At 42.3% G+C, this 20,535-nt stretch overlaps 1 protein-coding gene across 1 annotated transcript in view; it reads right to left on the bottom strand.

The window, feature by feature from the left end:
• DOCK6 (dedicator of cytokinesis 6) overlaps window positions 1-20,535 on the bottom strand; it is a 208,460-nt gene that overhangs the window by 113,536 nt on the left and 74,389 nt on the right. Inside the window, exons 11-15 of the mRNA XM_070934460.1 lie at window positions 16,750-16,830; window positions 16,038-16,194; window positions 13,878-14,002; window positions 7,818-7,911; window positions 5,965-6,127 (exon numbers count right to left, since the gene is read on the bottom strand). Of these exons, the coding sequence (XP_070790561.1) occupies window positions 5,965-6,127; window positions 7,818-7,911; window positions 13,878-14,002; window positions 16,038-16,194; window positions 16,750-16,830 (620 nt within the window). The remainder of the gene's footprint in view (window positions 1-5,964; window positions 6,128-7,817; window positions 7,912-13,877; window positions 14,003-16,037; window positions 16,195-16,749; window positions 16,831-20,535) is intronic.

Raw genomic sequence — 20,535 nt, 5'->3', positions numbered from 1 at the left:
TATCACAACAAGATAAGATTGCTCAGTCTGCATTGCAGTGCTTCTACTCTTTTAGGGAGGAAATCGGACAATTCTTGGCAAAAAAGGGACAACGGATGCTATCTGATCCTGTTTGGCTGGCTGATTTTGGATTTTTAGTTGACATATCAAGACATCTGAACATGCTGAACATGAGCCTTCAGGGGCAAAATGCAGTGGTAAGCCAACTGTATTCACATATCAAAGCCTTTGGACCAAGCTGCTACTTTTCCAAAGGTACCTGTCACAAACGCAGCCCAATACCACACATTTCCCATCGCTGCAAGAAATAATGACCAGTTTTCCACAGAACAATATGACTGTGCAAATAAGGAGGTATGAAGCAGACGTCACATCTCTGGCTGAGGAATTCAGCAGCGCTTTCGGGATTTTTCAGTTATTGAAAAGGAAATCACACTTTTTCCCTCTCCTTTCTCTGTGGACCTTGATGACGCTCCAGACCACCTGCAGCTGGAGCTCACTGAGCTGCAGTGTGACGCCAAATGTCACAGTCAGCACAACAGCTTCCTCTTGTCAACTTTTACCACCAGCTGGATAAAGACAGGTTCCAAGAGATTCGAACATTTGCTAAGAAAATGCTGAGTTTGTTTGGTTCAACATACTTGTGCATTCTCAGTTATGAATATTAACAAGAACCGTGTGAGGACGAGACTAAGTGACTTTCACCTGCGTGACATCTTGTGCATCAAAACCACTGTTTTTGAGCCAGACCTGGCCTATATAATGCAGTCGAGATCTCATATCACCCTTCACATTAGTGCAGTTAAGTTATTTGTTTAGTCTTTCATAAGATAGTTCATATGCATTTAATGTTAATGGTTCACCTAACTCTCAACTGATCTTTATGTCGTCTCCACACCCGGCCCTGACCCATATCCACCCTGTACGAACAGGGCCCAGTGACACTCACAATCGTCCCTGGTAGCCAGAGGGGGTACCCGTCATAATTCCGGGCATAAACTATGTCTTTTACACGGAATGACCTGTGTGTGCTGCCTGAGTCTAACGGCTTCCTAGGGGTGTATTGTGGGTGCAAACGGTCTAGCGTGGTCCTCAATTTACGGCCCATCAGAACCTCGGCCGGGCTCTTATTAGTGCTCTGACTAGGGGTGGTGTGCTGCACCAATAAGTACTCATTTACCCTCTCCTGCCAGCTGCCTGGTCCCATGTTCTTTAGTGCCTCTTTAGCAGATCTTACGGCCTTTCCGCACATCCATTACTGGTGGGGTGGAACGGGGATATCAGGCAATGCCTGATTCCCAGGTGGGCTAGGAAGGACTCAAACACTGTAGACATTAACTGCGGCCCGTTGTCCAACACGATCATGTCGGGCAGCCCATGCGTGGCAAATATTCTTTTGAGGGCCCTGATTGTAGTCTCCGAAGTGGCAGTGTGTATTAGGACTACTTCCACCCATTTAGAGTAAGGAATAGTTACTAGGAATAGTTGTCCTTCCAGGGGCCCGTGAAGTCAATATGTATACGGGACCAGGGGGCTCTGGGTTCATCCCATTCCCTAGGGTGGTCCCTTGGCGGCAACAGCCTATTCCCTTGGCATTTCAAGCAGGTGGAAACCCACTCCATGATATCTTTGTCAAGATTCGGCCACCACAAATAGCACCGCCCCAGGGCCTTCATCCTAACTATCCCCGGGTGACCCCTATGTAAGGCAGCCAGTAAGGAGCACAGCAAAGACGGCGGCACTATCACTCGATGTCCCCATAGTAAACACCCGTTCTGAATCAACAGTTCGAGCTGTCTCACTGCGTAAGGCTGCAGCTCCTGTCCAAAAGGACCCCGTGGCTACCCCCTAAGTACCCAGTTTATGACTCGGGTAAGCACTTGATCTCAAGCCGACGCTCGAGCAATGTCAGCGGCAGTCACCGGGAACGGCGAGTCGTCAATCAGCAATATGGTAGATGCCGGGGCTGGATCCGATAGTAAGGCAGGTAGGGGGCACCGGCTTAAGAGCGTCAGCGAGATGCTTTCCCAGCCGATGTAGCAGCGTGTACGAATATGCTGCTAGGAAAATGGGCAAACGGGTCATCCGTGGTGATAGGATCTGCAGGGTTTGGCGGTCACCTGCCAGGATTCCTAAAAGAGGCTTGTGGTCGGTAATTAAGTCAAAGGACTGCCCGTGTAGATAGTCATGGAACCTTTTGACCCCGGCCACTAGAGCCAAGGCCTCCTTATCCAACTGTGAGTAGTTTCTTTCAGCCGGGGCCAGCCTACTTGAAAAGTATGCCACTGGATGTTCAAGTCCATTGGGGAACCTGTGGCTTAAGACAGCGCCGACCCCGTACAGTGAGACGTCACATACAGCAAGAGAGGCAGGTGGTCACAATACTGAGTCAGGACAGAATTTGAGACAAGGAAGCACTTGACGGCTTCAAAAGCTGCCATCTTCCTTACTCCCCACATCCACGGCGGTCCCCGGTCCAGGAGGCTGTGTAATGACTCAGCCATGGATGCCTTGTGTGGAAGGAAAACCATGTAGAAATTCAGAAGTCCAAGGAACGCTTGGAGTTCAAGCTTATTTCGAGGGGGCAGGGCATCCACAATAGCTGCTAACTTTGCCGCCGTGGGGTGAATTCCACTCTCGTCAACCAGGAACCCAAGGAACTCCACTTGGGGCACTGCGATGTGGCATTTTGATCGCTTAACCTTGAGACCAGCACATTGGAATTGTCTCAGCACTCGTCTCAGTCTGTTCATGAGCTCGGGTGTGCTGGTAGCTGAGACCAGCACGTCGTCAAAATATGGAACGACCCTGGGGATTCCATGAAGCACCCGTTCCATCAGGCTTTGGAAGAGCCCCGGGGCCACACTGACTCCAAATTGGAGACCGTGGCAACGGAAGGCGCCACGGTGTGTGACAATCGTTTGGGCATCTGCCGTCATCTCATCGATAGGCAACTGCTGGTATGCCTGAGCTAAATCCAGCTTGTCAAACATCGATCCTTTCCCCAAGGAGTGCAGCAGGTGCTGCACTACCGGAACTGGGTAGGCGTGTGTCTGTAATGCTCTGTTGAGGGTTGCCCTATAATCCGCACAAATGCGGATAGAGCCATCAGGCTTGATAGGAGTCACTATTGGCGATTCCCAACAGGCATCGTCTACAGGCTCCAATATGCCCTTGGAAATGAGTTTGTCCAGTTCGGCATCAACTTTCAGCTTCAACGCAAACTGCACTCGGCAGGGCTTCAATCTGCGAGGCGGAAACTGAGGATCTAGGCTGAAGGAGTCAGGAGTGCCAGTGTAGCAACCCAATTTTCCATCGAATACCGTGCGGAATTCTTTGACCAGGGTATCCAATTCGGAAGACTGAACGGAATGAATGCCCTGGATGGTTAATCCCAGAGCGTCAAACCAGTTCAATCCTAACAAACTTGGCAGAGGGCCATCCACAATGACCAAGGGTAGGCGGTTCGAGAAACTCTTAAATTGGACTCTGAATCTTCCACTGCCAACAATGGAAATCGGGGTTCCCTGGTAGTCTTTTAGAAGTAGCCCACATGGAGTTAGACGTCTTTTGGACATATTGGGCACTAGACATTTTAAAGTACTCCAAGACGTGATCGATGTGGCTGATCCCGTGTCGACCTCCATCAGACAGGGCTGACCCTCGATGTTGACTGTGAGGCGAATTTTCTGCTTAACTATTTAGTCAGCTTGCTGTTCCACCACGTTCACCTCTGAAAAACCTTGGACGTAGTCGATCTGGTCATTCTGAGAATTTGATTTCTTGGGTGGCAGCCGCCTCTCTGTATTTGGCACATAATGTGGCAGTTTTGGTGATTGAACTGACAGGCATACCCTGGCTATGTGGCCCCACTGACCACAATGGTGGCATATTGCTTCTCTGAATCGGCAAGCGGTTCTTGGATAGTTTCCCCCACACCCTCTACAGTCCAACAGCGCAGGCTTGTTGCTGAGGCTTGATTTCCTAATCCCCTTAAGCCGATTCACTTCCCAATCCACATCCTCATCCTCATCCTCTACAAACTCAGATTCACTGGAGTGCACGGTCTCATCCTTAGGCTTCAATGGCCCCTGTCCCTTGGGCATATCAGCTATTGAGAGGGTAGCCAGCTCAGTAGTGCATGCTTCGTGTAATGCCTCCTGGAATGACAGGTCAGGCTTGTCTGAGGCCCTGGCTATTAATCGCCGTTTGAGGTGTTCATCCCTCACACCACTAATTAGTCTATCAAAGAGGTAGCCCTCAAGGTTCACAAACTGACAGTGCCGTGCCACTTTCCTCAGAGCTGCCACATACTGATTGATTGATTCCCCCTCAGCCTGATCCCTGTGATAAAAATGCTGGTGCATTACAATTCTCAATGGAGCTGGGGCATAGTGCTTTTTTAATTTATTTATGAATTCGTCCCAGGTTCCTGAATGAATGGACTGGGAAGCTATTAGCATCATGGCAGTTTCAAACATTTCTGGCCCACAGAAACTGAGGAAATAGGCACGTTTACGTTCACTTGATAAATTTGTATAGTCGTTAGCAATAAGGAAACATTCGAGCCTTGCGATATACGCCTCCCACAACTCTGTTGTTGGATTGAATGGGGCAAAATTTTGGGCAGACGCCATTCCCGCCAACGTACTTCAATGCTGTGTGAGGGAAAACTGTGAGAGGAACCGGCTCTCGCTACCTGCTTGTTAGTGCCTGCCAGGAGTAACTTCGCTTTTCTTTCTGTTCCTCTCAAATCGCAATCCCATCTCGTCGCCAGTGCTATATTTCTAAGCGAGTGGGCTTCGGAATGACTGAGGAGGCCCTCGGCAACAGGTAACCATTTATTATCTCAACAGTAATTATCAACAACAAGAAGAACAAGAACTAGAAGCCTTGCCAGTTGACAGCTCCTTTTTTTCCTGGCTGTCAATGGCTCAGCCAATCAGAAACTGCTTGACTTTCTAGGCCTCCCACTAGGGGGACGGCTCCTGAAAGGACTTAGAACACTACACGAGCCAAGAAAAGGCAGCGGAGGTGGGAGAGCAAAGCAAGCGAGTGAACCTTTGCCTGCTAGCTGGCCTCCTTACTCCCCTTCACTCCCGAGGCAGCCCTCCGGAAAGGCAGTGGAAGCATATGCGGCTGCCTTTTTCTTGTCATGCATCTTTGAGACTGCAGCTCCCTAAAGGTAATGATGCTGTGGCATCAAGGGGGGGGTGGCGCAGGCAGGCCAAAGCGGCAAAAGGAACGGTCTTAGTTTGCAGGAGTGAAGCACAACTTGCCTTTGCGCTGCCCATTCAGTCTTCATCCCAGTACATTTGCACCCAAGGCAGCCCTCGGTTTGGAGCTGGGTCAATCCTAGCTTTGCTATTCATTGCAGCTAGGAATCTCAAATAAAGCCGAGAATGAACGCTTGTGTTGCAGCCAATCCGGGCGCTAGATAGGCAGGCAGCCTGCAAACTCTGTCGTCTTCTGAGGAGCCTGGCCGAAGTTTCGCTCGCTGAGGCACCAGGACTCCTGACGACGCTTCAGGCACTTAGCTTGGCCACCTATTAGCTCCAGTCCCACCTTCAGCCTCAGCGACTGCCACACAAAAATTTGGCCGGGCTCCTTGAGAGGCAGAGTTTGCAGGAGGCTGATCTAGGGGCTACAACACAAACATTCATTCTCGGCTTTGAAATTCCTAGCTGCAATGGGCAGCAAAGCTAGGTTCGTCCCCCTGATCCAGCAGCTGGAAAAGGGGGTGGAGAAAAACATTTCCTATTTTAACACAAAAAAGGGAAAAGAAAGAAAAGAAAAGAAAAGAAAGAAAACAAAGAAAACAAAAAAAAAAGAAAAGAAAGGAGAAAGGATTAGGAAGGAAAGCCTTTTCTTGCAAGTTTCAAGTAAGAAAGTAAGAAAACACCCAAAACAGAGCTTCTTTCCTCTCTGGGACTATCCTTGCAATGTCACAAGATGTGTGCTCACCGATAAGTTGTGCGAGGGATGTAGACTTCTCGAACTGGGAATTCAAGGATCTCCTTGGTGGGTCGGACACGCAAATCAGGGTAGGGATGGACATGCAACAGTTCAGGTGAGAGGCAATAATGGGGGGTTTCTGGCACTGGTGAAATATCAATCTTGAATTGAGCTGTGATGCAAAAACAAGAGGAATGTAAGAATGATTTACTGTACATACAGAGCAACATGTCTAGACAGGCATCAAGCAACAGGGGTGATCATGGACAGCTGGAAGATGGGGAGATGCTGAGATCCATCTTTATCCCATGTGAAGACATTTTGAAGCTGAAGGACGAGCACTAGAAAGTGCCAGAGAAAGAGGTAGACCACTGGCACTGAACAGCAGAGATAGAATTGTCTCTTCACACACAGATCTTCATGTACAATGTACAATTTCCATACTATTACAAAACAAAGCATATTATATCTTAGCATTGAGCATGGAGATCTATGTGTGAAGGGTCAATTCCATGTGTGAAGAGTCAAGGGAATTCTGAAAAACTATGGATTAGCAGAGAGCCATCAATAGAATAGTACTGGGATTTAGATTACAAAAATCATTGGTTGAGATGGATGGACATAGAAATTGAATGAATGAATGAATGAATGAATGAACTGAACAAACAAACAAACAAACAAACAAACAAACAAACAAAAGCAGTGACTCTGCATGACTGATAGCTTCAGCCCATGTTTTGTGGATGAGTACCTGCAGAATCAACTTGACTCTTGACAGAAAGACAGTTAGTTTGGTCTAGTGACCAAATTGGCACCAGGCTAGAAGGCACCAGGCACCAAGATAGAGAGTTTTAATCCAGCCTTAGCCATGAAGGCTGGCTGGGTGACCTTGGGTCAGTCACTCTTTCTCAGTCCAGCCCACCCCACAGAGTTGCTGTTGTGCAGAAAACAGGAGGAGTTAGATATGTTAGATATGTTCATCACCTTGACTTACTTGTAAAAATCACAGAGGTGGGATACAAATAAATAAATAAAAGCATTTGAGGTCACTAGGCCGAGCTCTCTAGAGTAGGGTTGTTGTTGTAGTTTTTAGCATATGGCATGTGTTAGCCAGGGATCATCGAGGTAGCTGGTTGCCTCTGTGAAAGGAATTTTTTTGGGTGGTGTTATCTTACCCGCGGGATGCCTGAATGCCAGTAAGCAATCAGGGGAGGCTCCTTTCTGTCCCTAGGCGGTTTATTCACTCACGGGAATCAAACCGCTGAGCTATCGACCTCATTGGAGCGCAGGCTCAGCATATTACCACGTAAGCCACTGCGGCCCCCTAAAGCAGGAGTGTCAAACTCAATTTCATTGAGGGATGCATCAGATTTGTGTTTGACCTTGGGGGCGGGGCAGTGTGGGCGTGGCCAAAGTGGCCATGGCTAGCTCAGTGTCACTCATGTCACTTGTGGTGGCCTGAGCACTCTGCCAGCGAAAAGGGGCTCCCAAGCTCTTTTTTCGGATGTGATGGCTTCCTGCAACCCATTGCCAGCAAAAACAGAGCAAAAACAACCTCCATTTTTACTGACTAGGGCAATCCCGCGGGCCAGATCTAAGCAACTCACGGGCCGGATCCGGCCCCTGGGCCTTGAGTCTGACACCCCTGGTCTAGAGAATGTAGCTATTTCAGTATTTTGAGGAAAGGACACTTCATTTACCTCAATGTAATTTCCACTTGAAAACTGGTGGTTCAGTCCTACTTTATAACACATTTTGTGGACAATTTGAAGCACATTTGGGCTCAAAAAAGATCATGATAGTAAAGTAACATAAAGGGGCAGAGAATATTGTAATTAGGGTATTACAATACCCTAATTTACCTGTAACTGGACGGAGTCTTCTCAGGACAGAAGATGGGCGCCTCATATCTGCTAGGAACTTATACAAGTCCTCATCACTGAGACGATCACCTTCCTGACAATGAAGAGAAACAGAAGAAGACAAAGAAGGTGGCATTCACTAGTATAGTGAATAAAGCCTCTTATGAGTGTCCTCTATTACCATTCATCCACAAATGTTTATGCAGAGCTTCAGTAATCAAAAATCAAGACATGCCAAGAATCTCAGCTTTCAAATCTGCTTTGTACTGAAAATAGCCTAATGTGTTGTTTAGAAATTTTTTTAATATACATTTAGGATTTGGTTAATAAGGGAGATAATTTGTTCAGTTGTTTTTTTAGGGTTTGTTTTTCAATTTTATAGAGGTCATTTTGATTTTAATTTTCTCCCTAGGTCATTTTGGTATTATTTTCTTTCTATTTTTCCTCATGTTTATAGAGATAAACAGATAGTCCTCGACTTACTACAGTTCATTTAGTGACTGTCCAAAGTTAAGGCACTGAAAAAAGTGACTTTGACCATTTTTCACAGTTATGACTTGCAGCATCCCCATGATCATGTGATCAAAATTCCAATGCTTGGCAATTGATTCATATTTATGACCATTGCTGTGTCTCGAGGTCATGTCATGGACCGACCATTCCCTCCTTAGACTGGACTTTCAATCTGCCAACCCTTGCCGCTGGGAGACGGGACCCATAAAATGGTTCTGCCCCAGGCGCCTGATGGACCCAGAGAGGTTCTTGACGGAGCTTGGGACATTCCCCACCTCTCAATCCTGCGATTCAGCTGAGGCTCTGGTGGCATCCTGGGAACGGGCGACTACCGACGCCTTGGACTGAATTGCACCTTTGCAGCCTCTGACCCGACACAGATCCCGGGTTGCTCCTTGGTTTTCCATGGAGCTCCGGGAAATGAAACGTTGGAAAAGATGCCTAGAGGAGAGTTGGAGGTCCTCCCGGTCTGAATCTGATTGAACACAGTTAAGAACCCATATTAGGTCTTATCTAGTGGTGATGGAAGCGGCAAAGCGAGATTACTTCGCCGCCCTCATTGCATCTGCAGAAAACCGCCCAGCGGCCCTGTTTCGTGTGACCTGCTCCCTCCTCAATCAGGGAGTGAGGGAAGACCCTTTACAGGGCAGAGCTGAGGATTTTGTACAGTTTCTGCATGATAAAATCGCTCAGATCCGGATCGGACTCTGACTAGGCAGAATCCAATGGGGAGATTAGGGTAGGTCTTGAGAGTAATATCTGGGTTGACCCTGTTTCTGTCAAGGAAGTGGATAGGATTATGGGTAAACTTGGTTCCTCCATTTGCTTATTGGATCCTTGTCCCTCCTGGTTGGTTTCGGCTGCCAGGGAGGTGACTAGAGACTGGATCCAGGCAATTGTCAATGCTTCGTTAGGACTTCCGGGTTGGCTCCGCAGCACCATTGACGGTCTTTTTAGACCGCCGCCCCCGTGATTCCGTTGAGCCGTTCTGACAGCGTTAATCAGCTGTCAAACAGCTTGAAAATCTCCCCTTCGGGAAAAGAAGGGGAGGAGAGCAGGTGGGTGAGGGTAGAGCTCCCTGAAAACCCCTGGATTAATTCCAGGGGTTAGGAGGGTGAGAGCTCCCCGTTCAGCCCACTGAAGCTCCGGATCCGGGGGGACTCTGTTTTTTTTTACAGAGCTAGGTGTTGCGTCCAATTTCTGCTGTCAAACAGAAGATTAAATGATTTCAAAAAAGCAGGCGGAACAGAAGCAGGAGGACAAGCTTTTTGCAAGTATAACACTTAACTCCGGGGATACAATGTTTCTAATTGGATTTTCTGAGCTGGAAGTTAAGATGGCGTTTCTTTGTTGCGATTTTAAAAGGGAAAGTTAGAAAAAGTTTTTGCTAATAGACTCGTGCTCAGAGACTGGCTTTAAGTTGCTGGAATAGATTTTGAAGAGCTGTTTGGGAAAAGATTGTTTATAAAGAAATTGCTGAATGCTGCTCAAAAGGATGGCTCTGACTTTATGATTTTATGGTTGTGGGAAGAAAGAAAATTTCTTTAAAATAAAATGGCTTCTAAGAAAGGAGATCTTGAAAGTGCTGGATGCTATTTGGAGGTGTCAGAAACGAAACAGTTGTCTGATTTACAGAGTTGTAAGGATTTTGATGCAGAACTTACAGAATTTATAAAAGAAGCCATGAATAATCATACTGCAGCTATAAGTAACCAAATAGCAATTCTTAAAGGGATAACAACAGAAATGACTGAGGAAATCAAAACAACTACGGAGCATGATGACAACTCAGGAGATATTGCAGCAGAGAGGGTGGAAGAATTTTCTCAAGAATTTTCGAGCTTACTCTCTGCTCTTTTCGGAAAAATTAATAGAATCCTTCAAAATTATGACTTGGTTTGGAAAAAAGTAGTAAATGACCAGACTTTCGAAGTTTCAGAAGATGAAGGAGACTTGTCAGTGGCATCTATACATTTAATAGAAAAGAAACAATTGAACTTTTCTTCACAAACTCTTGACAAACTTTGGTTTTACAGACGAAGGAATGAACTGATTTATATAAGCATGAAGAGGCGATTTGGGGGCTCTAAATCAGAGGAAACTTTTTTAAAAAGGGGACAATTTTTGCAGTTATATCAACCTCAAATTAAAATGAAAAACCTCCTCAAAATAGAAGTAGGAGGGATGCAGAAAGATTGGAAAAAATATAAAAAGAAAGCAAGAATGGAAGATTAACCTTTTCTTTTGGCTTTGTAGTTGTTCTACTCGTGGTTAAAAATGATTATGTTGTAGGTATTATAACTACTGAGGGGGGAAAAAGTATAAAGTTAAATATTGATTTTTAAATATGATGTACTAATGGTTGATTAATCCTTTTTGGTTTTTTAGTTTATGTATTAATGGTTAATTATGTTGTTGATTATCTTTTAAATTTTAAAAATTGGAGGGAGGAATAATGAAGGGGGGAAATTTAGAAACTTAAAAAATGTAGAAATTTAATTAGTGAATATCTAAGGTTTATTTTTTGTTATGAGATTTCAAAATAAGAAACCAAGAATGGAAGATTATTATTTTTTTTTTTTGGCTTTGCCGTTGTTCTATTCATGGTTTAAATTGATTATGTTTTAGGTGTTATAACTACTGAGGGGGAAAAAATATAAAGTTGAATATTGATTTTTAAATATGATGTATTAATGGTTGATTAATCTTTTTTGGTTTTCTAGTTAATGTACTAATGGTTAATTATAAAAATGTAGAAATTTAATTAGTGAATATCTAAGGTTTATTTTTTGTTATGAGATTTCAAAATATCTGAACTTTGAGAAAAGTAGGAGGGGGAAAAATGTTTTTAGGTTTGAATGTTTAAGATTTGTTAATGGTTTTAAAATTCTTAGAGTTATTGGATTACATGTTACTTTGTGTTTATATAAAGGGAGGTTGATGAAATTGTAAAAGGGGAGTTAAGGGGTCTTGGGAGTTATTAAATCTTGCAGTTAGCTAGTTTATTTTAGCGAATGTTTGGTGAAATCTATGCCCTGTTTTTGTTCTGGGAAGTCGGGGGTGGGGGGTGGTGAGGAGGGGTTGAAGATTGAGTTTACCAAATTGATTTTTTTTTCTTTTTTTCTGATGATAGTATGAATGATTGTTTATATTGTATACTTGTTTGATCAGAAAATAAAAACTTTTTTATTAAAAAAAAAAAAATGCTTCGTTGAAGGAGGGGGTCTTCCCCGCCTCTCTTAAGGAGGTGGTGGTTCGACCTCTCCTCAAAAAACCTTCCCTGGATCCAGACTCACTTAATAACTATCGTCCCGTCTCCAACCTTCGCTTCATTGTGAAGGTTGTTGAGACTGTGGTGGCGCAACAGCTCCTACAGTTCCTGGAGGAAACGGAATACCTTGACCCGTACCAATCGGGCTTCTGACGCGGGCACAGCACAGAAATGGCATTGGTCGCTCTGGTGAATGATCTCTGGTGGGCTCAGGATGGTGGTTGTTCCTCCATCCTGGTCCTACTTGACCTCTCAGCGGCTTTTGATACCATCGACCATGGTATCCTACTGCAGCGACTTGTGGGGTTGGGGGTGGGAGGCACTGTTTTACAGTGATTCTCCTCCTACCTCTCAGGTTGCTTGCAGTTTGTATGGGCGGGGAGGGCAGAGGTCCATCCCGAGGCCCCTAAATTGTGGGGTGCTTCAAGGGTCGATTCTCTCCCCCCTGCTCTTTAACATCTATATGAAGCCGCTGGGTGAGATCATTCGTGGCTTCAGGGTGAGATATCATCAATATGCTGATGATACCCAGTTATACATCTCCACCCCAGACCACCCCAGAGATGTCCTTTCCGTGATGTCCCGTTGCCTGGAGGCGGTGTGGGCCTGGATGGGTAGAAACAGACTCAGATTCAACCCCTCCAAAACTGAGTGGCTGTGGATGCCGACATCTTGGGTTTCAGAGGCCCCATCACTTTTGATGGGTTGGGAAAAACTTGCCCCCGTTGATAGGGCTCGCAACTTGGGTGTCCTCCTGGATGCTCGGCTATCCCTAGAAGACCACCTGATGGCCGTGACCAGGGGGGCCTTCGCACAGGTTCGCCTGGTGTGCCACTTGCGCCCTTTCCTGGACCGAGATTACCTTCGCACTGTCACTCATGCCCTGGTTACTTCCCGCTTGGATTACTACAATTCCCTCTACATGGGCCTGCCCCTGAGATGCACCCGGAGACTCCAGCTGATCCAGAATGCAGCTGCACAGGTTGTTACGGGAGCCCCTTGTTACTCCCATATAACACCTCTCCTGCGTGAGCTGCACTGGTTACCAGTGGTTCTCCGGGTCCACTTCAAGGTGCTGGTTCTCACCTATAAGGCCCTACATGACTTAGGTCCGGGATATTTGCAGGACCTTCTCCTGCCTGCCTCCCACCGTCCTGTTCGCTCACATAGGGCTGCTCTCCACAGGGTTCCGACGGCGAGCCAATGTCGTCTGGCGGCGCCCAGGGGTAGGGCATTCTCTGTGGGTGCTCCCACCCTCTGGAATGAGTTGCCTACCGAGCTCCAAACGGCTCCTGATCTCCGCTCCTTCCGTCAGGACTTGAAGACTTGGTTGTTCAAGCCAATAGGCTGACTCTGATTCTGGGTTTTATTATTTATTATTTATTAGTTAATTTTGGTTTAAAATGGGATTTTGTTGTACATATTTTTAACTTGTGTTCGCCGCCCTGAGTCCTTCTGAAGAAGGGCAGCATATAAATACACGAAATAAATAAATAAATAAATAAATGTAAAACCTTCTGACAAGCAAAGTCAATGCGAAGCCAGGTTAAGAACCAGGTTACTAACTTATCAACTTCAGTCATTCACTTAAGAACTGTGCCAAGAAAGGTCACAAAATGGGGCAAAACTCACTTAACAAATGTTTCACTTAACAATAGAAATTTTCTGTTGTGTGTGTTGTTCTGTCTCAATTGTGGTCGTAAATCAAGGACTACCTGTAGTACATTAGGGTTTTTTCTAAAGTATGTAGACATCTATACAATAATAATATAATTCATAAAGGTATACTGCTAGTTAATTAAAATGTAGCATTACAAATCGATGACTAAGCTTTTTAAAGAGATGTTAACTGTAATCTTTTTAATATTGATTAAACAGTATTTTTTTAAACAGACTCTTTAAAAATGCAGCATGCCAAGAAATATGGAGACAAGGGCATCTTGAAGGCTTTGTTTCTCCCAGCCACCTTCCTTTAAGACCTTGGAGCTTACCCCATTCTGTTAAGCAAGAATGTGGTGTCCATCCCACTGACATATTTTCATTTTGAGAGCTACAGAAAAGTGATTTCCCCCTCTTTCATGGCAGACTAATTACCATTTTTGCCAGAAAAGATTCTGGAAGTTTATGCTTCACTCATTTCACAGATGCATCAAGTGAGGAAACAAATAGTGCCATACAAACAGCCCCTCTGATTCTATGTCTGTATTCTCACAGAAACGTTAAACCTACATGATGCTCTGGGTGAGACTAGTCCAAAAAACATTCTAACTTCTAACCTGTTTGAAAAAATTGGTGATTGTGAGGGTGGCTGGACGGAAGTTGCTAAAGCTGCACATCTCCTCCCCAACACTCAGGCGTCCATAGGCTTTCCTCTTGCGCTCATTCCAGGTGCCTTTGCGCTCTGCAAAAGGAGAGAGTGTTCAATAGGAAAGGCATATGTCCTCAGCAAGAAATAACCTAACAGTTAGATGAGTTACTATTATGATCTTCGAATTCCTCATCTGCAGCACAGAAAAAAAAAGTAATCTTATTTCAAAGGCAAACATAATGGATACAGACTACAATTTGCATATAATCTATCTGAGAGAATAGAACACCAATTAGCCATTTTGGAAAATTATTCTCTTGCGTTTTAAAAACAAAAGCAAATCAAAAGAGCCCCAAAGAAACAGAACACAAGCCATTAATACATCTGTCTGGAAGGGAATCTCAGTGTCCTAAAAATGGGCCTTGAACTATTACAGTTTATTATGAGGCTATATTCTGATGCCTCTTGGAAGGTGGATATCTCCAAAGCTCCTACAGGGAGTCAGTGGAATATAAAAAGCTGTGTGAACACTACAGCAGAGACAAGTCACAATGTAGTTTGCAAACAGCATGCAAGGTCTGCCAAACAAGGGACCTTGAAGTATGATCACTAAGACGGACTTAAATTGCTTATCTCTAATCTACTGAAAGAGTATTCCTTGCTTTAAAAAAAAGTTGATTTCCTTAGAATTGGTTTCCACCCTCATGATTTTAAATAAAATGTATCACTCTGTATTGCAGTATTGGGAGCCCTACGGTGAATGCCTGCAAGTCAGTTTTATGTTGATTGCAATTGTCTTGTGCCAGTAAACTATCAGAAAGTATGATTCAGCCAGGGGACAGGAGTGGCATTTTTTTAGCACAAGGCACCTTAGTTTTCATTCTGGAAGAATAATGTACTTTCTAATGCAGGGGTCAGCAACCTCAGCTCTGGAACCACATGTGGCTCTTTCATCCCTCTGCTGCGGCTCCCTGTCACTGGTCGGCTCCACAATTGATAGGGCTTTAGGTTAGGACAGATAGAGAAAAAAAGGATGTCGCGCTAGGAGGAGACTCTATTTTTTTTGGGGGGGGGGAGTGGACTTCTGGTCAGCAGAGGAAAAAGGATGCTGTGCTAGGAGGAGTCTCTATGGTGGGGGAACTGGACTTCTGGTCTGCTCCAGAATTGAATGGGGGGCTTCTGGTTGTGGTTCTTTGAGTGTTTAAGGTTGCCGACCCCTGTTCTAATGTGTCAAGCCCATGTACCATAGCTGGCAAGACCAAAAAAAACAAAAACAGCATGTATTTCATTAAGTTATCTTTAATGCTAGATAAATAGTAACTCTTGGAAACTAAGTAAAATTTCAGAGCCTCATTTAGAATCACGTTGTTAAGTTGGGAAACCATATAATTCCAATAATTAAAAAATAATAATTTAAAGTGAGTTAATTAAAGTGGAGTCTCATTTAAATGTTTCCCCATATGAACTGAATTGTCATGTATGAGATAATCTATCAACAGACATACCCTGCTTGATTTAATTTATTTTGTATGGCCTACCATCTGACTTAAGTGATTCTGGGAAGCTTACAATAGTTAAAAACAAAATAAAAAATAGAAACATATAAAATATCAGAAGCCATTTAGAAAATAAAAATAAGCATGGCCAGTGGTCAAAGTCCATCCTTGAATCAAGCTCAATGAACTCAGTGTAAAGACTCCCCACCATTACTAGACAGAAGAAGTGTCCCTGAAATAGCCTGGTCCCATACCATGTATGCTTTATAGGTCATTATTAGCACTCTGACATGCACTTTGGAGCATACTGGTAATTAGCGCAGTTTATGGAGCAGAGATGCAATGTGCACTGACTGAGGAGTACAAATAACTGCCAGTACTACTGCATTTTGCACCAGCTGCAGTTTCCAAATGCTTTCCCCGTCTTCCCACATTATGCATTCTATCTTTCACTCAAACCACCTATGGCACAGTGTCCATTCTCACAGAGAAAGTTTGAGTTTGATCCAGAAATTATTCGTTTCTATCCGTGGGGCCAAGACCTAAATACCAAAACAAATAGAACTCAATGAGAAATTATTATGCAAATGCAGATAATTCTTCTGCACTGAGCTCAGCTTTAAATGACTAACCATTTTCAGAGTCTGAAGCATCCTTCTCAAGCATCCCAGTAGTGCTAATTATATTCATGAGATGGATGGCAGTCCAGGCAAATGGCATACGGTAGTGTCCCAACCGGGTGCAAAATTGCTCTCCTGCCACTCGCAGCTTCTCCAACTTCTCCTTGTTCTGAAAGTACAAGCAGAAAACATCATCACTGTATTTCAATTCTAATTGTTTGATCCTTATCACAGTTTTAACCAACTTGAGCTCTGAAGATGTGTTGGGCTTCAAAAGGCAAAATGGCAGGAAATTCTGTGAGCTGAAGGCACTGTGTTAGGAAAAGCTGCCTAAATTATCATTCTGAATGACAAACTATTATTATTCCAGTGAAAATGACTGGAGTTAGGGGAATGATTCAGATGAAATTAAGCTAAATTAACAGGTCTGTCCTACATAATACAACCATCCATTTTCAAAATACACCACCACCCCCTCCAAAAAAAAAAAAAAAAACCTGGCAGAGCAAGCTACTATATATAAACAGGCAGTAAATCTCACATTCACACTAATAATGTTACCAAGTCTGGAATGAAATGTCTGCAACAAACCACCAAATGTCTGCAACAAACCACCAAACTCAGAAAACCAAGAATTCCACAGTTCAACCCTGAACTATTTATGTTCTCTTCTATTGGAATTACATACATAGCTGTCAGTTTATTTGTGCTGGATTTCATCTACCTTCACAGCATCTGTTTCCTTCATGACCATGTAAGGTTCACAGCATTCACTGATGTCCCCTTGCTGTAGCACTTTCTCCAGCTATAATGGAAGAGAAAACATGTTACATGATGTGACACAAACCTAACAGACATCCTGAAGAAATAATATAACAGGTATCCTGAAGTTCCTAAGAATAAAATCAAGATACTTTGAGCACTATCTCAAGTGTTATTCATTACAAGAAAGCCAACTTTTAATGACTTTGAAAACCAGAAATGAGACAACTAGTCCTATATTCAGAAATTGCTTTTTTCAATACTAAGGGAATAAAAGTGGAATGACAAGTGTGATTTATTAGCATTTTTACTAGCAACTCAAAAGAATGAAAAAAAAAATGTAAGCATTAATTCTGTTGTAAAATTCTGATTTTGTGTTGGAATTGAAAGTGGGTTAATGTATTCAGAAGACAGGATATTACATGCAATAGTAATATACCTTTTCCAAGGAAACTCTATCCCAAATCTCTTAATGTGATCAAGCTTGAGGTAGATATGCAAAGACATAGTTTAAGAAAAGAACGTGAAAAAAGTGAGAGATGTGACTTGACATTCAATTATGGGATCCTTTTGTGAATGAATGAATGAATGAATGAATGAATGAATGAATGAATGAATGAAAAACTGAGCCCATGAATCAAAACTTGTCACTGAGTATTATTAATGATGCGGTCATCATCATTTCTGACCAGAAAGACTCACTTTAGTCATCACCAATCTTCCAGCTGTTTTGATGTTGATAGATCAAAGCTAGGTAGAGAACCTATGAATGTATGACTATTATAAAGAGGAAATCAGTTCTTCAATAGTACATTAACAGAATCATAGAGGTGACACAAATTCATGGAATAAAAAATATCCCCACCAATATCACTAACTGAAACCTAGCATAGTTAGTCCTCAACTTACAACAATTCTTTTAGCCATTGTTTGAAATTAAACAGCACTGAAAAAAGTAACATAACCTGTCCTCATTCATACAACCGTTACAGCATTCCCATGATCATTGATCAAAATTTGGGTGCTTGGCAACCAGCATATATTTACAATGATTGAAGAATCCTGAGGTTACTTGATCACCATTTGTGAACTTCACAGCTGACTTCTAACAAGCAAAGAATAGGGGAAGATGGGTTAACATAACGACTGCATGATTCACTTAACAACTGCAGTTATTTTTCTTAAGAATATTGGCATAAAAGTTTATAAAATGGGGAACAACTCACTTAACTGCCTTACATAGTAATGGAAATTTTGGTCCCAATTGTGGTCTTAAGTCAAGGACTAGGTGTACATTCGACTTGAATGCCCATCTTGCCTCATAATGCAGTTTATCATGCACTGAACACTTTTTCCCACTCTGAAAATTGATAAGTGATTATCCCTTGAAAGGAGCAGAGACCTTAAAGACTCTGACCACGCAGAATTGTTACTAGAATTAGATATGTTTTTGGAGAAAAAAGAAAATTGTTGGAGATATGATGAAAAATTGTATAAAAACGAGGAAGAATCGTATTCTTAAGAAATGGGAAGAAAATTGGGATTGGAATGATAATGGGGAAGTCAATTATGGAACAGTTTGGGACACAATGAAAGCAATTTTTAGAGGAGAAAGTATTAAATTATCAAGTAGGAAGTATAAGAATTATAAAGTAAAAATAGAGGAAAAGAAGAAATTGATAAAAGAACTGGAAAATAGATTTCTACTGACTAAGGATAGGAAATTATGGGAGGAACTTAAAAAATTGAAAAATAAACAAATAGCGGAAGATACAGAAATAGTTAAAAAAAATTAAGCTATTTAAAAAGAGAATTTTTTGAATATGGCAATAAAAATTCAAAATTATTAGCAAGAATGGCAAAAGATAAAAAAGAAAAAACAGAAATAGGTGTCCTAATAGATGAAAAAGGTAAGAGATGTTATAAAAATTAGAGAAATGTGAAATTGTTAAAAAGCTTTTTCAAGAATTATATCTTAAGAAAGAAATTGATAATTGTAAATTAAAAAATTTCTTAGAAAAATATGGTCAGAAGAAAATTGATAATAAATATAAAGAAAAAATGGAAAAGGATATTACCTCTGAGGAAATTAAAGATGTGATTCAGAAGCTAAAACTTGGAAAATCTCCAGGTGAGGATGGGTTACCAGCAGAATTTTATAAAGAGTTTAAAGAAACTTTGATCCCAAAACTACAGAAATTGTATAATAAGATATTACATGGAGGTGATATTCCCATGTCCTGAAATAGAACAATTATATCCTTAATCCCGAAACCAGGTAAAGATTTAGAAAAGATTGAATCCTATCGGCCCATTTCCTTGATTAACCAAGATGCTAAGATATTTACTGCTATTGTAGCAAATAGATTGAATAATTTTATAGATAAATATATAAACCATAATCAAGTAGGTTTTGTTAAAGGGCGTTATATGTGTGATTTAGTTAGAAGAGTATTAAATGTTATTGATATTGCTGAGAATAATGGTGATAAAATAGGTATTCTTGCCTTGGATATTTTTAAAGCCTTTGATTCTATACAATGGGATACTATAAAAGAAATGATTTCTGCATTAGGATTTGGTAATAAATTTATTCATATTATTTCCAAATTGTACCAGAGGGGTACGGCAAGAGTGAAGGTAAATGGTATATTTACACAAGATATAAATTTGGAAGCAGGGACGAGACAGGGTTGTCCCCTGTCTCCGACCCTATTTTTATTAGCAATGGAAATTTTAACAACTTTGATTGAAGAGGATTCAGAATTAATAGGTTATAAAGGCATCAAAGTTAATTTATATGCAGATGACACTCTTGTCATTTTAAATAATATTACAAATGATATAAAAAGAGTTCAAATACATTTGGAAGAATTTGAAGATATAACTGGTTTGAAAGTAAATTGGGCAAAATCAGAATTATTAATGGAAATTGATAGGGAAAACAAATTAGAAAAATTACAAAATCAATTTGGAATTATGATAAAGGATAATTTAAGATATTTAGGTATTATACTTTCACTTAAAATTAAAAATTTAAAGAAACTAAATTATGACATAGTAATAAAAGAAATTGAAGAGAAAATTGGGAAATATAAAAAACTAAAGTTATCTTGGTTTGGTAGAGTAGCTTTATGTAAAATGATGTTACTTCCTAAATTTAACTTTTTATTCGAGATGCTTCCAATTTTTTTAACCAAGAAGGACATTGAAGTATATCAAAAAAAAATTAGATAGACTTCCGGTGGCTCCGCAGACGTCGAGGACGGTCTCCATAGACCGCCAGCCACCCGATCTGTAAAAACCGCCCTGACAGCGCTAAACAGCTGTCCGGCGGTTTGAAAAAACTCTCCTTCGGGCAAAGAAGGAGAGGAGAGCCGGAGGGGGTGGGTAGAGCTCCCCGATAGTCACTGGATTAACTCCAGGGACTCGGAGGGTGAGAGCTCCCCAGTTCACCCCTCCCATCGCTCCGGGCAAGACGTCTGCGTCCAATTCTGCCGGCAAACAGTGAGTTTTAATGATTTTCAACAAGGCAGACAGAGCGGAAGCAAGAGTGCAAGCTTTTTAAGAGAAACAGAACTTAACTCTGTGATTACATTGTTGCAAACGGAGCTCTCTGGAGCTGGAGGCTGGGAGGAAGCCTTTGTTATGGGCGGAAGGGAAAGTGAAAGTTAAAAGGAAACTGCTTGTTAATAGCCCTCTGCCTGAAGAGAAAACTACTGGGCTTTGAGTATAGTTTGAAGAGAGG

Source organism: Pituophis catenifer, unplaced genomic scaffold (genome assembly GCF_029215685.1).
Source record: "Pituophis catenifer annectens isolate HBS135680 unplaced genomic scaffold, rPitCat1.0.hap2 SCAF_2, whole genome shotgun sequence".
NCBI classification, from domain to species: Eukaryota; Metazoa; Chordata; class Lepidosauria; order Squamata; family Colubridae; genus Pituophis; species Pituophis catenifer.
The sequence above is the reverse complement of the archived record's forward strand: the minus strand, read 5'-3'. Positions and strand labels throughout refer to the sequence as shown.